This window comes from Paroedura picta, chromosome 7 (assembly GCF_049243985.1).
Source record: "Paroedura picta isolate Pp20150507F chromosome 7, Ppicta_v3.0, whole genome shotgun sequence".
Taxonomy (NCBI): Eukaryota; Metazoa; Chordata; class Lepidosauria; order Squamata; family Gekkonidae; genus Paroedura; species Paroedura picta.
Window position 1 is genome coordinate 15,982,216 of NC_135375.1, and position 16,463 is coordinate 15,998,678.

Here is a 16,463-nt window from a genome sequence, read left to right on the forward strand (position 1 = left end):
ACCTCGCTGGGTTATCGTAAAGGTAAAATGGAGGAGAGGAGAACCATGCAATCCATTTTGTGTTGCCCCCGGGCAGAAAGGCAGGACACCAATAGAGTGGAAATATAAAACTCACTTAAAAAAAAAAACCCAGAACACAAACCTTGACCTAACCTCAACATTTTTTAAAAAAAACTGATGACTGATGATGGAAACAGCAACAATTTTTCCTTTTCAAAAGAAGAGAACTCTTCTGATCACTTTTGATCTAGAATACAGTATTGCCATGCTTATCTCTGTAACCACGAGGACTTGGCATTCGTTTCTTTGGAACCAAAGAGCTCGTATCCAGTAAGAACACAGAGATTGCCCATAAATACTAAAATGTTGCTCAAAAGACATTTCTTCCCCATCCTCATCTATATCTCCAGGTGAGGGCTTAGGACCGTTTCTTTACCCTTGAATTAGTGCAGCTTTTCTAAACAGCTAAAGAACATGCTCTTAAGAAATGCAGGGATAAGATAATATTTAAAGGTTGTTGCCAGACAGATGAGAGATTCTGGAGTATCCAGCTGAGTGGATATTGTGAATACCTGGCTGAATTACTAATTTTTCATTTACTACTGCACTGAGTTTCTTTTGTGGAAGAAACTCATGAAATGAAGGCAGAAATGGATTTTGGTAAATGAAGAGTCAGGGCTGGGAAGAGATCAGAAAACAGAGGTCAAGGAGGCAGAGGGACTGACATTTTCCTTTCAATGGTTCTTCTAGGTTGCTGAAGTAAACTAGCGAGGAAGGATGAACTTTTTACCCTGTTTGATCAAACTAAATCTCTCCAGGTTCAATGCAAGTGTAAATATACATGTGCATTGCTTCTTTTCTTTTCATAGGCTGGCTTCTGTGCATGTAATGTGCTTTCTGTGCACAAATAGGATATTTGTTTGGTATATTTTTTATTTATTGCACCCTTCCTTTCTTGAGCTCAGAGCAGCTTTTATTGTTCTCCCCTCCTCCATCTTATCCTCACAACAACCCTGCGAGGTAGCTTAGGTTGAGAGAGTGACTGACTCAAGGTTAACCATAAACAGAGTAGAGATTTGAACCCAAATTTTCCCGATCATGCTGCCTTTTCAACTAAGAAGAAACCAGGAGCAACCTGAATACAAATATTCTTAGAGTGCATTCAGATGACCTACAACCCTGAGATAAGTTTACTGCAGAGTCACTGTAAGTATGCAGTGATTCAGACATCGGTAGCAGTCAGCCACACAGCGCATGAATTTTACAAGAATTTTACAAAATAATGTAGGTTGCAGAGATGTGAATTTCACGTTGCCGCATCATCTGATGCTACAGACAATTAGTTCTTGCAGCCATGTTTTTTAAAGTCCTTTGGCGACCATGTGGCAAAAATCCTCCACAAAATTCTTGTGACCTTGGGGCTGGGTAGATTTGTACAAATTTGTAGAGAGGAAAAGTTATCGTGTTCTACTATCAGATATTATTCTACTGTTAAATGGTCCTCTGTTACATGTTCTACCATTAGAAATGTTCTATATTCACAATCAGACTGCAATTTTCATTGTGAACTGTCCTGAGCCGCAAGGGAGGGTGGTATATAAATGTAATGAGATAATAATAAAATAATAAATTGATCCAGAAGGCCATTAAGAAAATTCTTTCCCTCTCGACACAGTATTTCTCAAGGGGGCAGCTAGCATCCACAAGAGGTACCTTTGCAAGGGCAAAAGACAGCCTCCAATGGCAAATTCAACTTAAGCATGCCAACTCATCAGGGGGCCGTGTAGAAAAGCCTTCCCATTCAACTTTTGATGTGATCCTATTGGCACCGGAATGGTCCAATGTAATCTTGGCACTCAATGGGAACTAAGGCACTCGGGGATTCCAATCTCCTGCTAACTCCTGATTACATAATACTGATTAATTTATTTCTTTAAATAATGCACTTCATGCTTCAACCCACCAAAGGTTCCTGTAGGGAGTAATGACCGCCACTAAAAATACTAACAATCAGTATTAACAATCAAAAAGTCACAAATTACAAATCAACATCAAAACAATAAAAACATATACAAATCCAAAGCAATGAGAAAAACGACAACATAAGAAGAGCCCTGCTGGACCAGACCAGTGGTCCATCTAGTCTAACATCCTGTCCACACAGTGACCCACCAGTTCCTTTCCAGAGTCAACAACAGGACATAGAGGCTGAGGCTGTCTCCTCAAGTTGTCTCCAAGTAGTCACCATGGTTAGAGAACCATGACTATCATCCATTACACAATTAAAAGAGGATGTTAAAAGAATGGTTGGGGGGGGGAGATAAAGATTCTACACATATCTATTGAAGAGCTAAAAAGGCAAACAGAACATCTAGTCTCTCTTTAACAATGGCTGAGTTGGCTTAAAACATTTCTCAAAAAAAAAAAGGTACCATTGAGCAACCCCTCAGGCTTTGAGAAGCTCCAGAAATGGCGGAATTGTACAGAGTATAGTTGGGAAGTACAGTTGTGCACCTGCCAACCTGGGGCCCCTCCCCTTCCCACCCCCCCAGGCCCATCATTGGCCATTTTGGGGTCAATTTTTTTGGGGGGAGAGGTCAGTCGGCATGGCCATGGATGGTCATATCACCCAATAAATGTTTAACAGATTTTAAAATATATTAAAAATTAACTCTCACCCATTTGAGAAACTCTTCCAGGGCCATAAAGAAACCCCAGGAGTTCATGAAACCCTTTTTGAGAAAGCCAGGTTTAGAATGACATTTGCTGGACTTTATTCAATCCAAGGTTTTACTGCCTCTTGCCAGCAGAGACTTGAATTCAACTTCCTGAGAATCTGCTCTAAAGCCAACACATAGTACTGGCTTTAACAGACTTAATAGCATGTCCTGGAGCATTCTCCCTTCCAAAACATTTTGGCTGTTTTGTTTTGTTTTTTTGGAAACATCTAGCCTGAAGAAGTCTGGCAATCTCAAAAGATTGCACAGGGTTATGTGTCACTGGATTTTGCTTTTGGATCAATAGAGCTGTAAACAAAATCTTTCTACTTATATGCTACCTGTCTCTCTTAGGCCGTCTTCCTGTGGAGGCATACAACAGAGGCCACAGTGGAGGCAGGTTCATATGGGCATAAGTGGCCATTTACATGCCTTGGATAGGCCTCGTGGAAAGTATATTTCAGTAGTCTAATACGGATGTGAGCGGAGCACAGATACCCATGGTCAAGATTTTGCTTTTCTAGGAAAAGATACAGAAAGTACCCCAGCCAAAGCTGGGCAGAGGCACCCTGCCCCTCCACCTATAAGCATGAACTGAATAATATTCCCAAGTCACATTTCAGCTGAAAATAAGAAACAGAAGTCTCATATATGTGACAGATCCATATATACACTGAACATGAAGAAGAAGAGTTGGTTCTTATCTACCGCTTTCAATCGAAGGAGGCTCAAAGTGGCTTACAGACGCCTTCCCATTCCTCTCCCCACAACAGACACCCTGTGGGGTGGGTGAGGCTGAGAGAGCCCTGATATCACTGCTCGGTCAGAACAGTTTTATCAGTGCCGTGGTGAGCCCAAGGTCACCCAGCTGGCTGCATGTGGGAGAGTGCAGAATCGAACCTGGCATGCCAGATTAGAAGTCTGCACTCCTAACCACTACACCAAACTGGGTCTCTGCAAGAAGACTTCCTGTGATCAGAGACATTCCAAAACCATCACCACTGGTCATGGGGAGCAGGCATACACAAAACTACTTCCTCCATTCAGTTGTCCATACAGACATCTAAGCAACTGCACAGAGGCGGGGGGGGGGAGTGCCACATGTTCGTTCCCACTCCCCCATTCAGTGAATGTGTAGGACTGTGATATCTACTGGGCAAGAGCTGAGTGTCCACAACATGCTGTTGACAAATCCCCTAATAGCCTATCGTGGTTGAGGGCAGGTGGATCAACAGAATTCACACTGCTTGGTTGCCTCTGAAGGTTATCCATCGCTCAAGATGGTCTCAGTTCCAAAACCAGACTTGAAGCCAGATTGAAAGAGATTCAGAATACCTCTCTCATCCAAGAAAGGACAGAGATGTGGACACTGGATGGAATTGTACTGAGTGAACCACAGTCTGATCCCACTCATTTCTGGCATCAAGGGCAGGGGGTTTCACATTTGAAGATATTACTTGCATGTCAGTGTGACTACATGTACCAGTCTTTAAACCTTTCTTTGACAACAGCCCTTTTAGAAGGTCCTCTCAGGTTCCATGGCCCTTGTTTGCACAATGAGCTAGGCCTTTAAAAGGCCTAAACTAGGAGTGAACTAACTATCCTCAATGTACCTGGTCTTCTATATAGGCAAGACAGATTTCTAGAGCATTTGACCAAAAGAAGCATTAAAAGAACGCATCAATTCAAGCACACGCAAAGGAATGGATGACATGACTTCTTTTTCTTTCCCTTGACAAGGGTCAAACTTTCATACATGACAAAAACCGTACTTTGTTCAGTTACTGGAGCTCCCCATAAACCCTTTGGTTTGGGGGTCCCTTTCTCACATTTTTCAGTCTGTGGCCCCCCTTCAAATGTGCCAGGGCCCCATATAACCCCGGTGAGAATCACTGGATTGAACACTGACACTGGAATCCTGCCAGACTCCAGTTGTATCACATCTTACAGGCAACATACAGTAAAGAAGCTCAGAAGAAGAAGAAGAAGAGTTGGTTCTTATATGCCGCTTTTCTCTACCTGAAGGAGGCTCAAAGGGGCTTACAGTCGCCTTCCCATTCCTCTCCCCACAACAAACACCCTGTGGGGTGGATGAGGCTGAGAGAGTCCTGATATCACTGCTCGGTCAGAACAGCTTTCTCAGTGCTGTGGCAAGCCCAAGGTCACCCAGCTGGTTGCATGTGGGGGAGCGCAGAATCGAACCTGGCTTGCCAGATTAGAAGTCTGCACTCCTAACCACTACACCAAGCTGGCTACACCAAACATCACATGATCCAAAATCTACATATATTTTCCTAGAAAGGTCTCTCTGTTGTAAGATATTAGGACACCGATAGAAAACTTGGACCAGATTGATATTTGATATTTCCAGTCTTCCCAAGATAAGATACACTGAAACAGCAGGATAAAAAATTCATGTCCCTTCAGTGCCATATGACAGTTTATCATCCCTTTGCACTAGAAGCTTAACATGCTTGTAAAAAAATTAAGTGCAGTATTATGTGACTGTTCTAATAAAAAAAAAATCACAGTAAAACCAAGGCCTCAAGGGAAAGCACAAATCATGTTTCCACTAAAAAAGCCACATTCTGCCATGCATCATGTCATTCAAACATGTCATTTAGAGTGAGAGTAGAAAGCAGGATTAATACATGAATGAGGCAGATATTCTTTAGCATATGCTACATTAAATCTATCCTGTAAGTGGCTGCTTAAATTCCACATAGATCTGAACCTTTGAAAACACATGAGTAATACTTCGCCCAGACTTAAAGCATCACTCTGCGCTAATATTCTCCGGTGGTCTGCTTGGAAATTTTGTTTTGCTTGGAAATCTTGCATTCAGTTCACTTTGGGACATAGACATGGTTTATGCAAGCATTTTCCTGTAAAGAAAAAAGCCACGGGTTCGGGGGCGGAGCATCTGTTTGTTAGTAGATGCTTCCTAGTTCAACCCCCAGAATCACCAGGTAGTAGATGATGTGAAATAGCTCCGTCTTAGACCATCCAGGGGCACGTCTAGCCCGGGTAGACAACACTGACCCTGATCAAGCAACTGTCTGACTCAGGAGAAGAAGAAGAAGAAGAGCTGGTTCTTATATGCCACTTTTCTCTACCCGATGGAATCTCAAAGCGGCTTACAGTCGCCTTCCCTTTCCTCTCCCCACAACAGACACCCTGTGAGGTGGGTGAGGCTGAGAGAGCCCTGATATCACTGCTCGGTCAGAACAGCTTTATCAGCGCCGGGGCAAGCCCAAGATCACCCAGCTGGTTGCATATACAGGAGCGCAGAATTGAACCCGGTTTGCCAGATTAGAAGTCGGCACTCCTAACCACTGCACCAAACTGGCTGTGTTTATGTAATTTGAAAGCTGTGTTCATGTAATTTGACATGGCAGCAATGGGTGATAAAGGAAAAAATAAAGGAAAATGATCAAAGAAAGAACAACAGGTTAGCAATGGGTTCGGATTGGGGTTTTCACCAACTGAATCCAAAGCCCCAAAACAAACTGGTTCTGTTTGCGATGGTCAGTTTTGCTCCGCCTCCTTCCAAAGGAGGGGAAGTGAACGGGACTGCTAAAATGGCAGTCAGGAGTGCCCACCCTGCCGTCAGGCTAAAATGGCTGCAAGCCATTTCATCGACTGATTTTGGCCCCATCCTGCGGAGAAGTGAAAGGGAGTGCTAAAATGGCTGCCAGTCATTTCAGGCTGACAGCAGATGGGTGAGCTTGTCAGAGCGGTTAAAGGGCTGCCAGCCATTTAAAACCAACAGCTGTCAGGCATGCCCATCTGCTGTCAGCCTGAAACGGCCGGCAGCCATTTTATTATTTATTTATTAGATTTCTATACCACTGTCCTGAAACCAGCTCAGTGGTCTCTTTTGCTTCTGAGGGGGGCAAATCAACAGATGAAATGGCTGCCAGGATGGGTGCTGTTTTCTGCTGTCAGCCTGAAATAGCAGGCAGTGATTTTAGCACTTTGTTTTGCTTCCCCTAGCCTCTAAGTGGATGGGAGTGAAATCAATCACTGAAATGGGTTGTACCCATTTTACCCTGACAGCAGGGTGAGCCCTTTTTTTCTGCTGTCAACCTGAAATGGCTGGCAGACATTTTAGTGGTCCATTTTTCTCCCCACTCCACCTCACTTAGGGAATAAAATCGATTGCTGAAATGGGTTGCAGCCATTTAAGCTTGACAGGTCTTGCGTGCCCATCAGCCTCAAATCATTGCCAGCCAAACTCCCAAACTGGACAAAGGCCTGGGATATTTCAGGGGAGCAATGTCCCCTGATTCTCAGTTTGGGGGGCATGAACTGTAGCATTGTGGGACAAATTTGGCTTGTTCCCATCCCTAGTTAACAATATGTACAGGTGAGATTCTACTTCTAACTGAAATTGGCTGGTGTTTACTATTGGCCATCCATTTAAGCCAGGGATCTCCAGCCTTTTCCAGCCTGCAGGCACCTTTGGTGTTCTGAAGCAGGATGCTGGGCACAACTACATAATGGCTGCTACAAAATATCAGGGAGTGAGGCGAGGTGTAAATCTTCTAAGAACTCATCAGCATTGCAGGTAGAACCTCTGTTTAATGGCATGCAGCTGAAGCCACTTTTTTAAAAAAAGACACAGCCAATCAGAACTCCAATGGCCAATCAGAAGCCCTGCTGGGTAAAACCTCCACTTGGCCTTGCCTACTTCCTAAAATTTCTTGGCGAGCACCCGGAATGGTGTTGGATTTAAGCAGTCACTCGCAATAATTCTGAAAAATAAGGATTTATTTGGGAACCTCTACGGCAGCCCACTTTGTCCAATCGTAGAAAATTCAAAAGCGTGGGCTCACAGGGGAGGCAAACAGAGGTAGTAGGTTTGTTGCTCACAAAACGACGACTCACCCATGATGCTATCTGTTCCGTTTGCAGGTGGTGTACAGGAAGAAGTGTTGTAATGGGTCGTGCCACTACGATGGAAAGTGGACATTGGAGGAAGACTGGAGTTGATGTCTGCGGAGGAGTGTGATGGGTAGCTCTGCAAGAGAAAACCCAAAGCAAGAGAACATTTCAGAGGACAAGGGATGCATTACTGTTGGGTCCATGCGGTTTCTGAAGGATCATCATATTCCGTTGTCTTTCCATGCACCATAGTGGGACCACGCTCTGGTTCTGGACACAATGCTACAGCACCAGACACGAGCAATTTTAAATGCCAGACTTCAAGAGCAAGGACTAATTCTATGCTACATATACCACGAGATGTGAAGGTGTGAGTATGGGGGAGAAAACTCAAGGAGGGAAATCCCCCCCCCCACCTTGAGATTTCCCTCCCCCAGTTTTTTTCAATAGGAAAAATGTAAGTTTGGAGGAGAACTCAAAATGTAGACGTCTACAATCTCTGTGTCCTCTGTAGACACACACGGTGTATTTCCAATGATATTTTTCTCGTTTAAAAGTGGCTAATTTCGCCCGTAATTATTATGTTAGGATGCCTATGATGACAATACACTACCCGAGAGTTTGATGTTTTCTGTGCTGTAAATTCAGTATCTGAGCATGCTGCTGTTGTGACTGTACGGTGCTGCTGCTGTCTAAATAATGCACTTTCTTGTTATTACTAAAACGATTGTTTTCTATTCTCAACTCCCCCCTCCCCTCCAGATGGTAAAAACTAAGGCATACGAGCTCATTCACGTTGCACTGAGTATATCAGCATGCAGCTCCCCTTCTAATCTAGGGTGTATTTACAATTCTGCTTGCAGAAAACAAAACCATTTGTACCGGGAAATTTCACGGACGCCGAACATCACAACGAGATGCACTAAGTCACAAACGATTTTGTTTTGTTTCGTGCAGTAAAGCAAGTTCGGCTTTGACACAAAAGGAAGCAGACGTTGCCATCGTCCAAGTTTTTATTTTTAAAAGCCGCCCAGAATTGGGGGGGGGGGGGAATCTTTGCCCCGCTTTGCCAAAGAGTACAAAGCAGCTCAAACAATAAATACGAAAACTGTGAACATTAATTACGAGAAAACGGTGTCATCACCGGCATCCCACAGGAAGTGACGCTCTCACATTGTGACACTCTGGTATTTAAACAAAAAAAAAAGTCTATGGTAAAAACGGCTCATGTAATGACATCACTTCCCGTGTGATGCCCTTCTTGAGCCCAGTCGTGGGGGCGGGGGATGGGGGGCCTGACGGTGGCGACAGCACATCCCACTTTAGGTTCCCTTAATTCTGGTCACTTTACTTTAGAAGAAGAAGAAGAAGAAGAGTTGGTTCTTATATGCTGCTTTTCCCTACCCGAAGGAGACTCAAAGAGGCTTACAGTCGCCTTCCCATTCCTCTCCCCACAACAGACACCCTGTGAGGTGGGTGAGGCTGAGAGAGCCCTGATATCACTGCTCTGTCAGAACAGCTTTATCCCTGCTGTGGCGAGCCCAAGGTCACCCAGCTGGTTGCATGTGGGGGAGCGCAGAATCGAACCCGGCATGCCAGATTAGAAGTCCGCACTCCTAACCACTACACCAAACTGGCATACGCACCCACAAGCCCCATGGAGGCAGGATGTGACAACAATTCAGAGGGTGGGCAGGTTCAAGCAAGGTATCCGCATGGTGAGGATATATGGAGCCTTAGGGGAGGGCGGTATAGAAGTGTAATAATAATAAATCTCATTCAGATAACCCTGGATCCAGCCTTTGCAGGGCTGTAAAAATCAATGTCGGCATTTGGATTTGCACCTGGAAATAAATTGGAAGTCTCTGTAAATCCTTCAGTGGTAGAATTACCACATGTTTCCATCAATGCATTCACGGCAGGGAATCAGGCCAGCTGAAGTTTCTATGAGGGGGTTCAAGGCTGCCTCCACATGCAGCTCATTACAGTAATCCAGGCTCAACAGGATGAGGGCATGGGCCACCATTTCTTTACAGCAGAGATCACAGAAGCTACAGCTGCCCAAAGGTGCCTTGGGCCAGGGTCAAGTTGTGACTAGGATCTACTGGGGGACGGCTAAACAGACCAGAATGGATGAGACCCCAGCCATTCTGGAATGAAGAAGGCCGCACTAATATTACCTCTGTTTGCTCTGGATGTAGTTTGTTCGTTTTGTTGATTTTCAACACCTCGTTCCCAATGAAAAGGCATGGATTTTGGAAGGTTTTTTAAAAAAATAGTCCCTGGTAAGGCTTCCATCCTTGCTTTTCCCATTCACACAACAAACAGAGCTCTATCTGCTATTTTTTGCTCTTCAAAACGGTGTCCCATGGCAGTTCTGCCCTGCACTGTCTCCTCTGATTCCATCAATATTTATATGTTCCACCTTTCTCCTCAGTGAGGACCTAAAGGGGTTTTCATTGCTCTACTCTCTTCTGTTTAAACCTTACAACAACCCTGTGAGGGAGGTTAGGTTGAGAGTGTGTGACTGGTCCAAGGTGGTTGTTGTTGTTGTTAATTTGATTTATACAACACAGTTAAAATACATCTTATAATTACAGAAGAAAACATAAAACCATATTAATTTATTAATTTATTATATTTATATACCGCCCTCCCTGGAGGCTCATATAATATGTTATTGATATATTACCAATATATATAATTTAATATATATATAAGTTATTGATCCTCAAAGAGCTTAACGCTCTGCCATAACCGGCTAATGATCCCTGGCCCTAAAGAAGCTTGCCTTGCCTCAACCAGGGCCAGAGCCTTCTCTGTCCTGGCCTCCACCTGGTGGAATGAGCTCCTGGAGGAGAACAGGGCCTTGACAGAGCTAAAACAGTTCCGCAGGGCCTGCAAAAGGGAGCTCCTCCATCAGGCATTGGGTTGAGACCAAGTGAAACCAGCAACATCTACAGGGTCCCTGCCCTCTCCCTCCCAGAAACCCATTCATGTGTTCTGCCCCTGGATCTGTTTGCACTGTTACCTCTGTTAGTTATTAATGTTAATATTATTATTGCTGTAGTTATTTACAGGTTATGAAAAAACTCAGTTCCATGTACTGTTTTCTACGCTCTATGTAAACCGCCCTGAGCCTTGGGGGAGGGCAATATATAAATTCAATCAATCAATCAATCAATCAATCAATCAATCAAGAAAACCAAACAATTTATAGGACTAGGATTAATTGACCTCTAGTCACCAAAATGGCCACCGAAGACTTACAGGAGTGATTCCGGGCAAAATGATGAAGAGAAGGAAGTATATATGCATATGTGTGTATGTATGTAGGGGGAAGCCCATAATTACCTAGTTGTAGCCACGCTGGCCTCAACTAAAGGCCTGGCGGGAGCCCTGTGGAAATGTTGGCAGGGCCCTGATCTCACTTGGGAGCTCATTCCACCAAGCATCTTCAGCCCTGGCCCTGGTCGAGGCCAGACACACTTTTGGGGGGCGGGGGACCACCAGCCTGTTGGCACTGGCTGAACATAACCCAGCAAGATTCCATGGCAGAGCGGGGATTCGAAACTGGATTTCCCAGATCCTCATCCAACCATGACATCAGGCTGACCCTTCATCTAGGAAACTTCATGATGACCAGCTGACCCACATGTGACCTTCTTCACACAGCGGATCTCGAAAACAATATCTTTGGATGTTGAAACATGGGCTTACCAAGCGGTCATGAGGATGAAGATTGCAATAGCTACTGGATTGTGGAATATGAGAAGAATTGCCCAGCATCCCGCCATAACCCGGCTGGTTCATACCGCTGGAGGAGCTCCACGGATCACTGCTGTGATGACCGTCTGAAAACAGAAAGAAAAAAAAAACACATAGCTTCTCTGAAGGCTTGGCAGTTCTCTAACGCAGGGGTAGTCAACCTGTGGCCCTCCAGATGTCAATGGACTACAATTCCCATGAGCGTTTGCTGGCAGGCGCTCATGGGAATTGTACTCCATGGACATCTGGAGGACCACAGGTTGACTACCCCTGCTCTAACGTTTTGCTGCTGCGTTTCCCAGTAAATGTTAAAATTAGCATTCTAATAGGGTTCGATGTGCGCCTAATGTGTCACCGAGTCGCATAACGGTTTATGTTAAAAGACGGTAATCTCGAACGGGAAGCTCTAAATCACCCTCCTGCTTCCTAAGGGCTACACTAATTTGGCATAAGTACATGTGCATGGTAAAAAGTTTACTAAACTGAACAGCAAATGACATTTCTCAAATCACTGTAAATGAGTCACAGGTCTTTATGTGCAAAGCCTCAACCCCTTCCCCCCCCCCGAAAGTCTGTACTATTTTTATTCTGAAACTGAAAACCATGGCCCTGTGTAATAAATCTCTGTTGTAGCAAAAAAAAAAAAAAAAAAGAAAAAAAAAGGGAACTTAAAATGTCTTTTTACTGATGGTTAAGCGTAACACCAACTCATGTGATGTATATGAAAAAGGATTTGGTTTTCCTGCTTATCGGAAAAAGATTGCAGGGCTTGGGATGGGGGGGTTTGGTACCCTTAAGTAAAGACACACAATATAAATCTTTGCTTTATTACATAATTTCTTACAGGGCACAGATATAGATAGGATATATTATATATATAGAACCCCTAAAGGTAAAGTAAAAGGTAAAGGTATCCCCTGTGCAAGCACTGAGTCATGTCTGACCCTTGGGGTGACGCCCTCTAGCGTTTTCATGGCAGACTCAATACGGGGTGGTTTGCCAGTGCCTTCCCCAGTCATTACCGTTTACCCCCCAGCAAGCTGGGTACTCATTTTACCGACCTCGGAAGGATGGAAGGCTGAGTCAACCTTGAGCCGGCTGCTGGGATTGAACTCCCAGCCTCATGGGCAAAGCTTTCAGACGGCTGCCTTACCACTCTGCGCCACAAGAGGCTCATAGAACCCCTATTTCTTCTAAAAAGTTAGTTATGCCACACATGAGCATTATCAGATACTTTTGTATGGCTGTCATGGACAATTTATTTCTTGGATTTATTTATGTCTTGGATTTATATACCTAAGTGGTCTATACCTAAGTGGTCTATAAATTATGCCTGTGGTTCATAATAGATTCACGTGGGTAGCCATATTGGTCTGAAGCAGCAGCACAAAATTTGAGTCTGGTGGCACCTTTAAATGTAAAGGTATCCCCTGTGCAAGCACCGGGTCATGTCTGACCCTTGGGGTGACGCCCTCTAGCATTTTCATGGCGGACTCAATACAGGGTGGTTTGCCAGTGCCTTCCCCAGTCATTACGGTGGCACCTTTAAGACCAGTTTATTCAAGACCAGTTTATTCAAGATATAAGCTTTCATGGGTATGCACACTTTCTCAGACACAATGAAATCAGAATTACTAGTCCACACATACAAGTAGAGGGTGAGCAGTAAATTAGCATATGGCATAAGGGAAGATGTTTAAGAGATTCAAGGACCAAACAGGAATAACAAGCTTCGTTTATAAGGTTACTATTTGTTTAAGTTTAATTCCAGGGGGAAACCTAGTCAAGGAAATAAATTTGTCAAAATTTCAGATTAATGGGCAGATGTATCCTTAATTGAGAAATACTGAGAGTAATTAACTGAGACTCTATTATGCTCCATCTGTCTCCTCTAAATCAGGGGTAGGGGCTCATGGGAATTGTAGTCCATGAACATCTGGAGGACCACTCCTGCTCTAAATCATGGAGGCATCATTACAACATCTTCTTCTTTGAAGTTGGGAAATTGGTTGTGTCCTCAGACCAGGGAAATACATATCAATTTATCATTGCAACTTACATTACATTCTAATACATGTTACAATATACTACTCAAATCTATTATTCCAAATAAGAAAAAAAGAGGATATGTGGTACTTCTGGGGGTTTGCTAAGAATACAGATGTAAGGGCTGAATGAATTAACATATATAGTGAGTTAAGAAACCAATATCCCTGTTAAGTCCTGGGGAGTCCATTGTTTTGAATAACTTGAGAGTTCAGCAATTTCCATTTCCAGTCTGTTTTTGAAGTTCCTTTATAACAGAACAGGTACTTTGAGGTCACCCACTAAATGTCCTGGAAGGCGGAAAAGTTTTCTTACAGGTTTCTCAGTCTTGTGATTCTTGATGTCAGATTTGTGTCTATTTATCCTTTTGTGGAGGGTTTGATCTTCTTACCCTACATAGGGATCTACAACAAACCTTTTTGTAACTTTTTGTACCCACCATATGAAGTTAAGAAAAAGATTAACAGCCAATTTGTTGCAAGACAGACCCCAAAGAGGCAATAACAGAACACCACTAGTGGTCAAATACAGCTCTCAACTCAAAACACTTCAATGCATTATCAAAGACTTTCAGCTTCTACTGGATAATGACAGTTCTCTTCCACACGACAGCCCTCCAATCTCAGCTCCTCATCCACAATAACACAACATCGAATTTGAACACGGATACCAGTACCAGAACTTTGCTGCCACACAAACCCAGATAATACAATTACTGGATCTAACATCAGCTACACCATCTCAGGCTTATTCACGCGCTCATCTTCTAAGATTGTATAAGCGACTGTCAACAATGCCCTCCCATTCTCTACATAGGGCAAATGGGTCAAACCTTGTGCCAACTAATAAATCAACACAAATCTAACACCAAGAATCACAAGGCTGAGATACCTGTAGAGAACACTTCCACCTTCCAGGACATTTAATGGAGATGTTTTGTTATGAAAGAATTTCAAGAACAAAATGGCTGAGTTGAAAGTTATTGCAACACTCAAAACATAATGGTTCATAATGGTTTCAAGTGTGATTTTCAAACCCCTTTCAGATAGGAAGGCGAAATATAGGAATCAGACAAGACCGTGTGACCCCTTCAGAACATGATGCCCCCTTTACCACCCTTTAGGAATCAGATTAAAACATTTCCGTTCACCTGGGCTTAAAGGATTTCATCTTTTAAAGCTGTTTTCATGGCTTGCTTCAAGCCAAAAGGCTGTTTTATGGGCATCATGTCTATGCTAGTTAGGGGTGTTTTTATGCTGTTTTTACACTCCTACTGAGTTATTTATTTGTGTTTATACAGAAGCAGGAGGAGGAGGAGGAAGAGGAGGAGGAGTTGGTCCTTATATGCCACTTTTTTCTACTGAAAGGAGTCTCCAAGCGGCTTGCAATCATCTTCCCTTTCTTCTCCTCCCAACAGACACCCTGTGAAGTGGGTGAGGCTGAGAGAGCCCTGATATTCCTGCTCGGTCAGAACAGCTTTATCAGTGCTGTAGCGAGCCCAAGGTCACCTAGCTGGCTGCATGTGGGGGAGCAGGGAATCAAACCTAGCTCGCCTGATTAGAAGTCCACACTCCTAATCACTACACCAAGCTGGCTCCCAGAATAAATGTCTTTAATCCATATAATTTTGTGTTGTTGTTAGGTGCAAAGTCGTGTCCGAATCATTGCGACCCCATGGACAATGATCCTCCAGGCCTTCCTGTCCTCTACCATTCCCTGGAGTCCATTTAAGTTTGCACCGACTGCTTCAATGACTCCATCCAGCCACCTTATTCTCTGTCGTCCCCTTCTTCTTTTGCCCTCAATCGCTCCCAGCATTAGGCTCTTCTCCAGGGAGTCCTTCCTTCTCATAAGGTGGCCAAAGTATTTGAGTTTCATCTTCAGGATCTGGCCTTCTAAAGAGCAGTCCAGGCTGATCTCCTCTAGGACTGACCGGTTCGTTCGCCTTGCAGTCCAAGGGACTCGCAAGAGTCTTCTCCAGCACCAGAGTTCAAAAGCCTCAATTCTTTGACGCTCGGCCTTCCTTATGGTCCAACTTTTACAGCCATACATTGCAACTGGGAAGACCATAGCCTTGACTAGACGCACTTTTGTTGGCAGGGTGATGTCTCTGCTTTTTACGATGCATATAATTTTAGGGACATTTAAAACTTATTTTACTGCATTGTGTTTTTATTTTGTGATTTGTCTAGAGCAGATCTCTGCAGAGGCAGCGCATCGCAAAATAATGAGACCAAACCCACTGAAAAAATAAAATCCCCCATTTCAAAATATCTTAACATTCACCTGTGTCCCATTTGTATTGACGCTCCAAATGTACACTGATAACATAATCCAAGCAAACTTTAAAACCCTTCACAAGATTTCTGGTTTAAAAATATAGGCTGGGTGCCCATTACAGACCTTACCTGCAAAAATAATTTTGAAATAACTTTAGAGAGCATATAGGGTTTATTACAGCTTAGAACTTGTTGGCTTTCAAGGAGGCCTAACATGAATTATCCATCCTCCTTGCACACACTTCTTATCTTGGGGTAGGGCTCCTCTTCCTGAGCTCTGTGATGGCAGATTAGTTGTGAAGGTTGAGTGCGGTTGAAATGGATTTAGGTGCCCCTTTATTATTATTATTATTATTATTAGATTTATTTCCCGCCTCTCCCGATAGGCTCGAGGCGGGTCACAACAACTAATCCCATTAAAATTCCCATTAAAATATCAATCTACTAACTAACCTTGCCACACAATAAAGGAAGAGGCTGTTTGTTGGGTAGCTGAAAGGGATTCCAGGATATCATTTTCACCCATACTCTTTGATTCCGGGGGGAGGCGGGATATTAATAATAATAATAATAATAATAATAATAATAATAATAATAATAATAATAATAATAATAATAATAATAATAATAATAATAAAAATAATGCAGGCTTTCTCAACTGGGGTTTCGTGAAACCCTGGGGTTTCTTGATGGCCCCGGAAGGGTTTCCTGAATGGGTGGGAGTTAATTAATTCTTTATATATTTTTTAAATTTGTTAAACATTTA

General features: G+C 43.4%; 1 protein-coding gene across 33 annotated transcripts in view; it reads right to left on the bottom strand.

Annotated features, from left to right (window-relative positions):
• Positions 1-16,463, bottom strand: part of TCF4 (transcription factor 4) — a 427,786-nt gene that overhangs the window by 59,613 nt on the left and 351,710 nt on the right. For all 33 annotated transcript variants that reach the window (XR_013232983.1, XM_077346820.1, XM_077346828.1 and 30 more), the window contains 2 exons: positions 11,325-11,458; positions 7,608-7,740 (listed from right to left, as the gene is read on the bottom strand). Coding sequence is in view for 32 of the 33 variants with exons in the window: in XM_077346820.1 (XP_077202935.1) it covers positions 7,608-7,740; positions 11,325-11,458 (267 nt within the window). In the remaining variant the exon portion in view is untranslated. The remainder of the gene's footprint in view (positions 1-7,607; positions 7,741-11,324; positions 11,459-16,463) is intronic.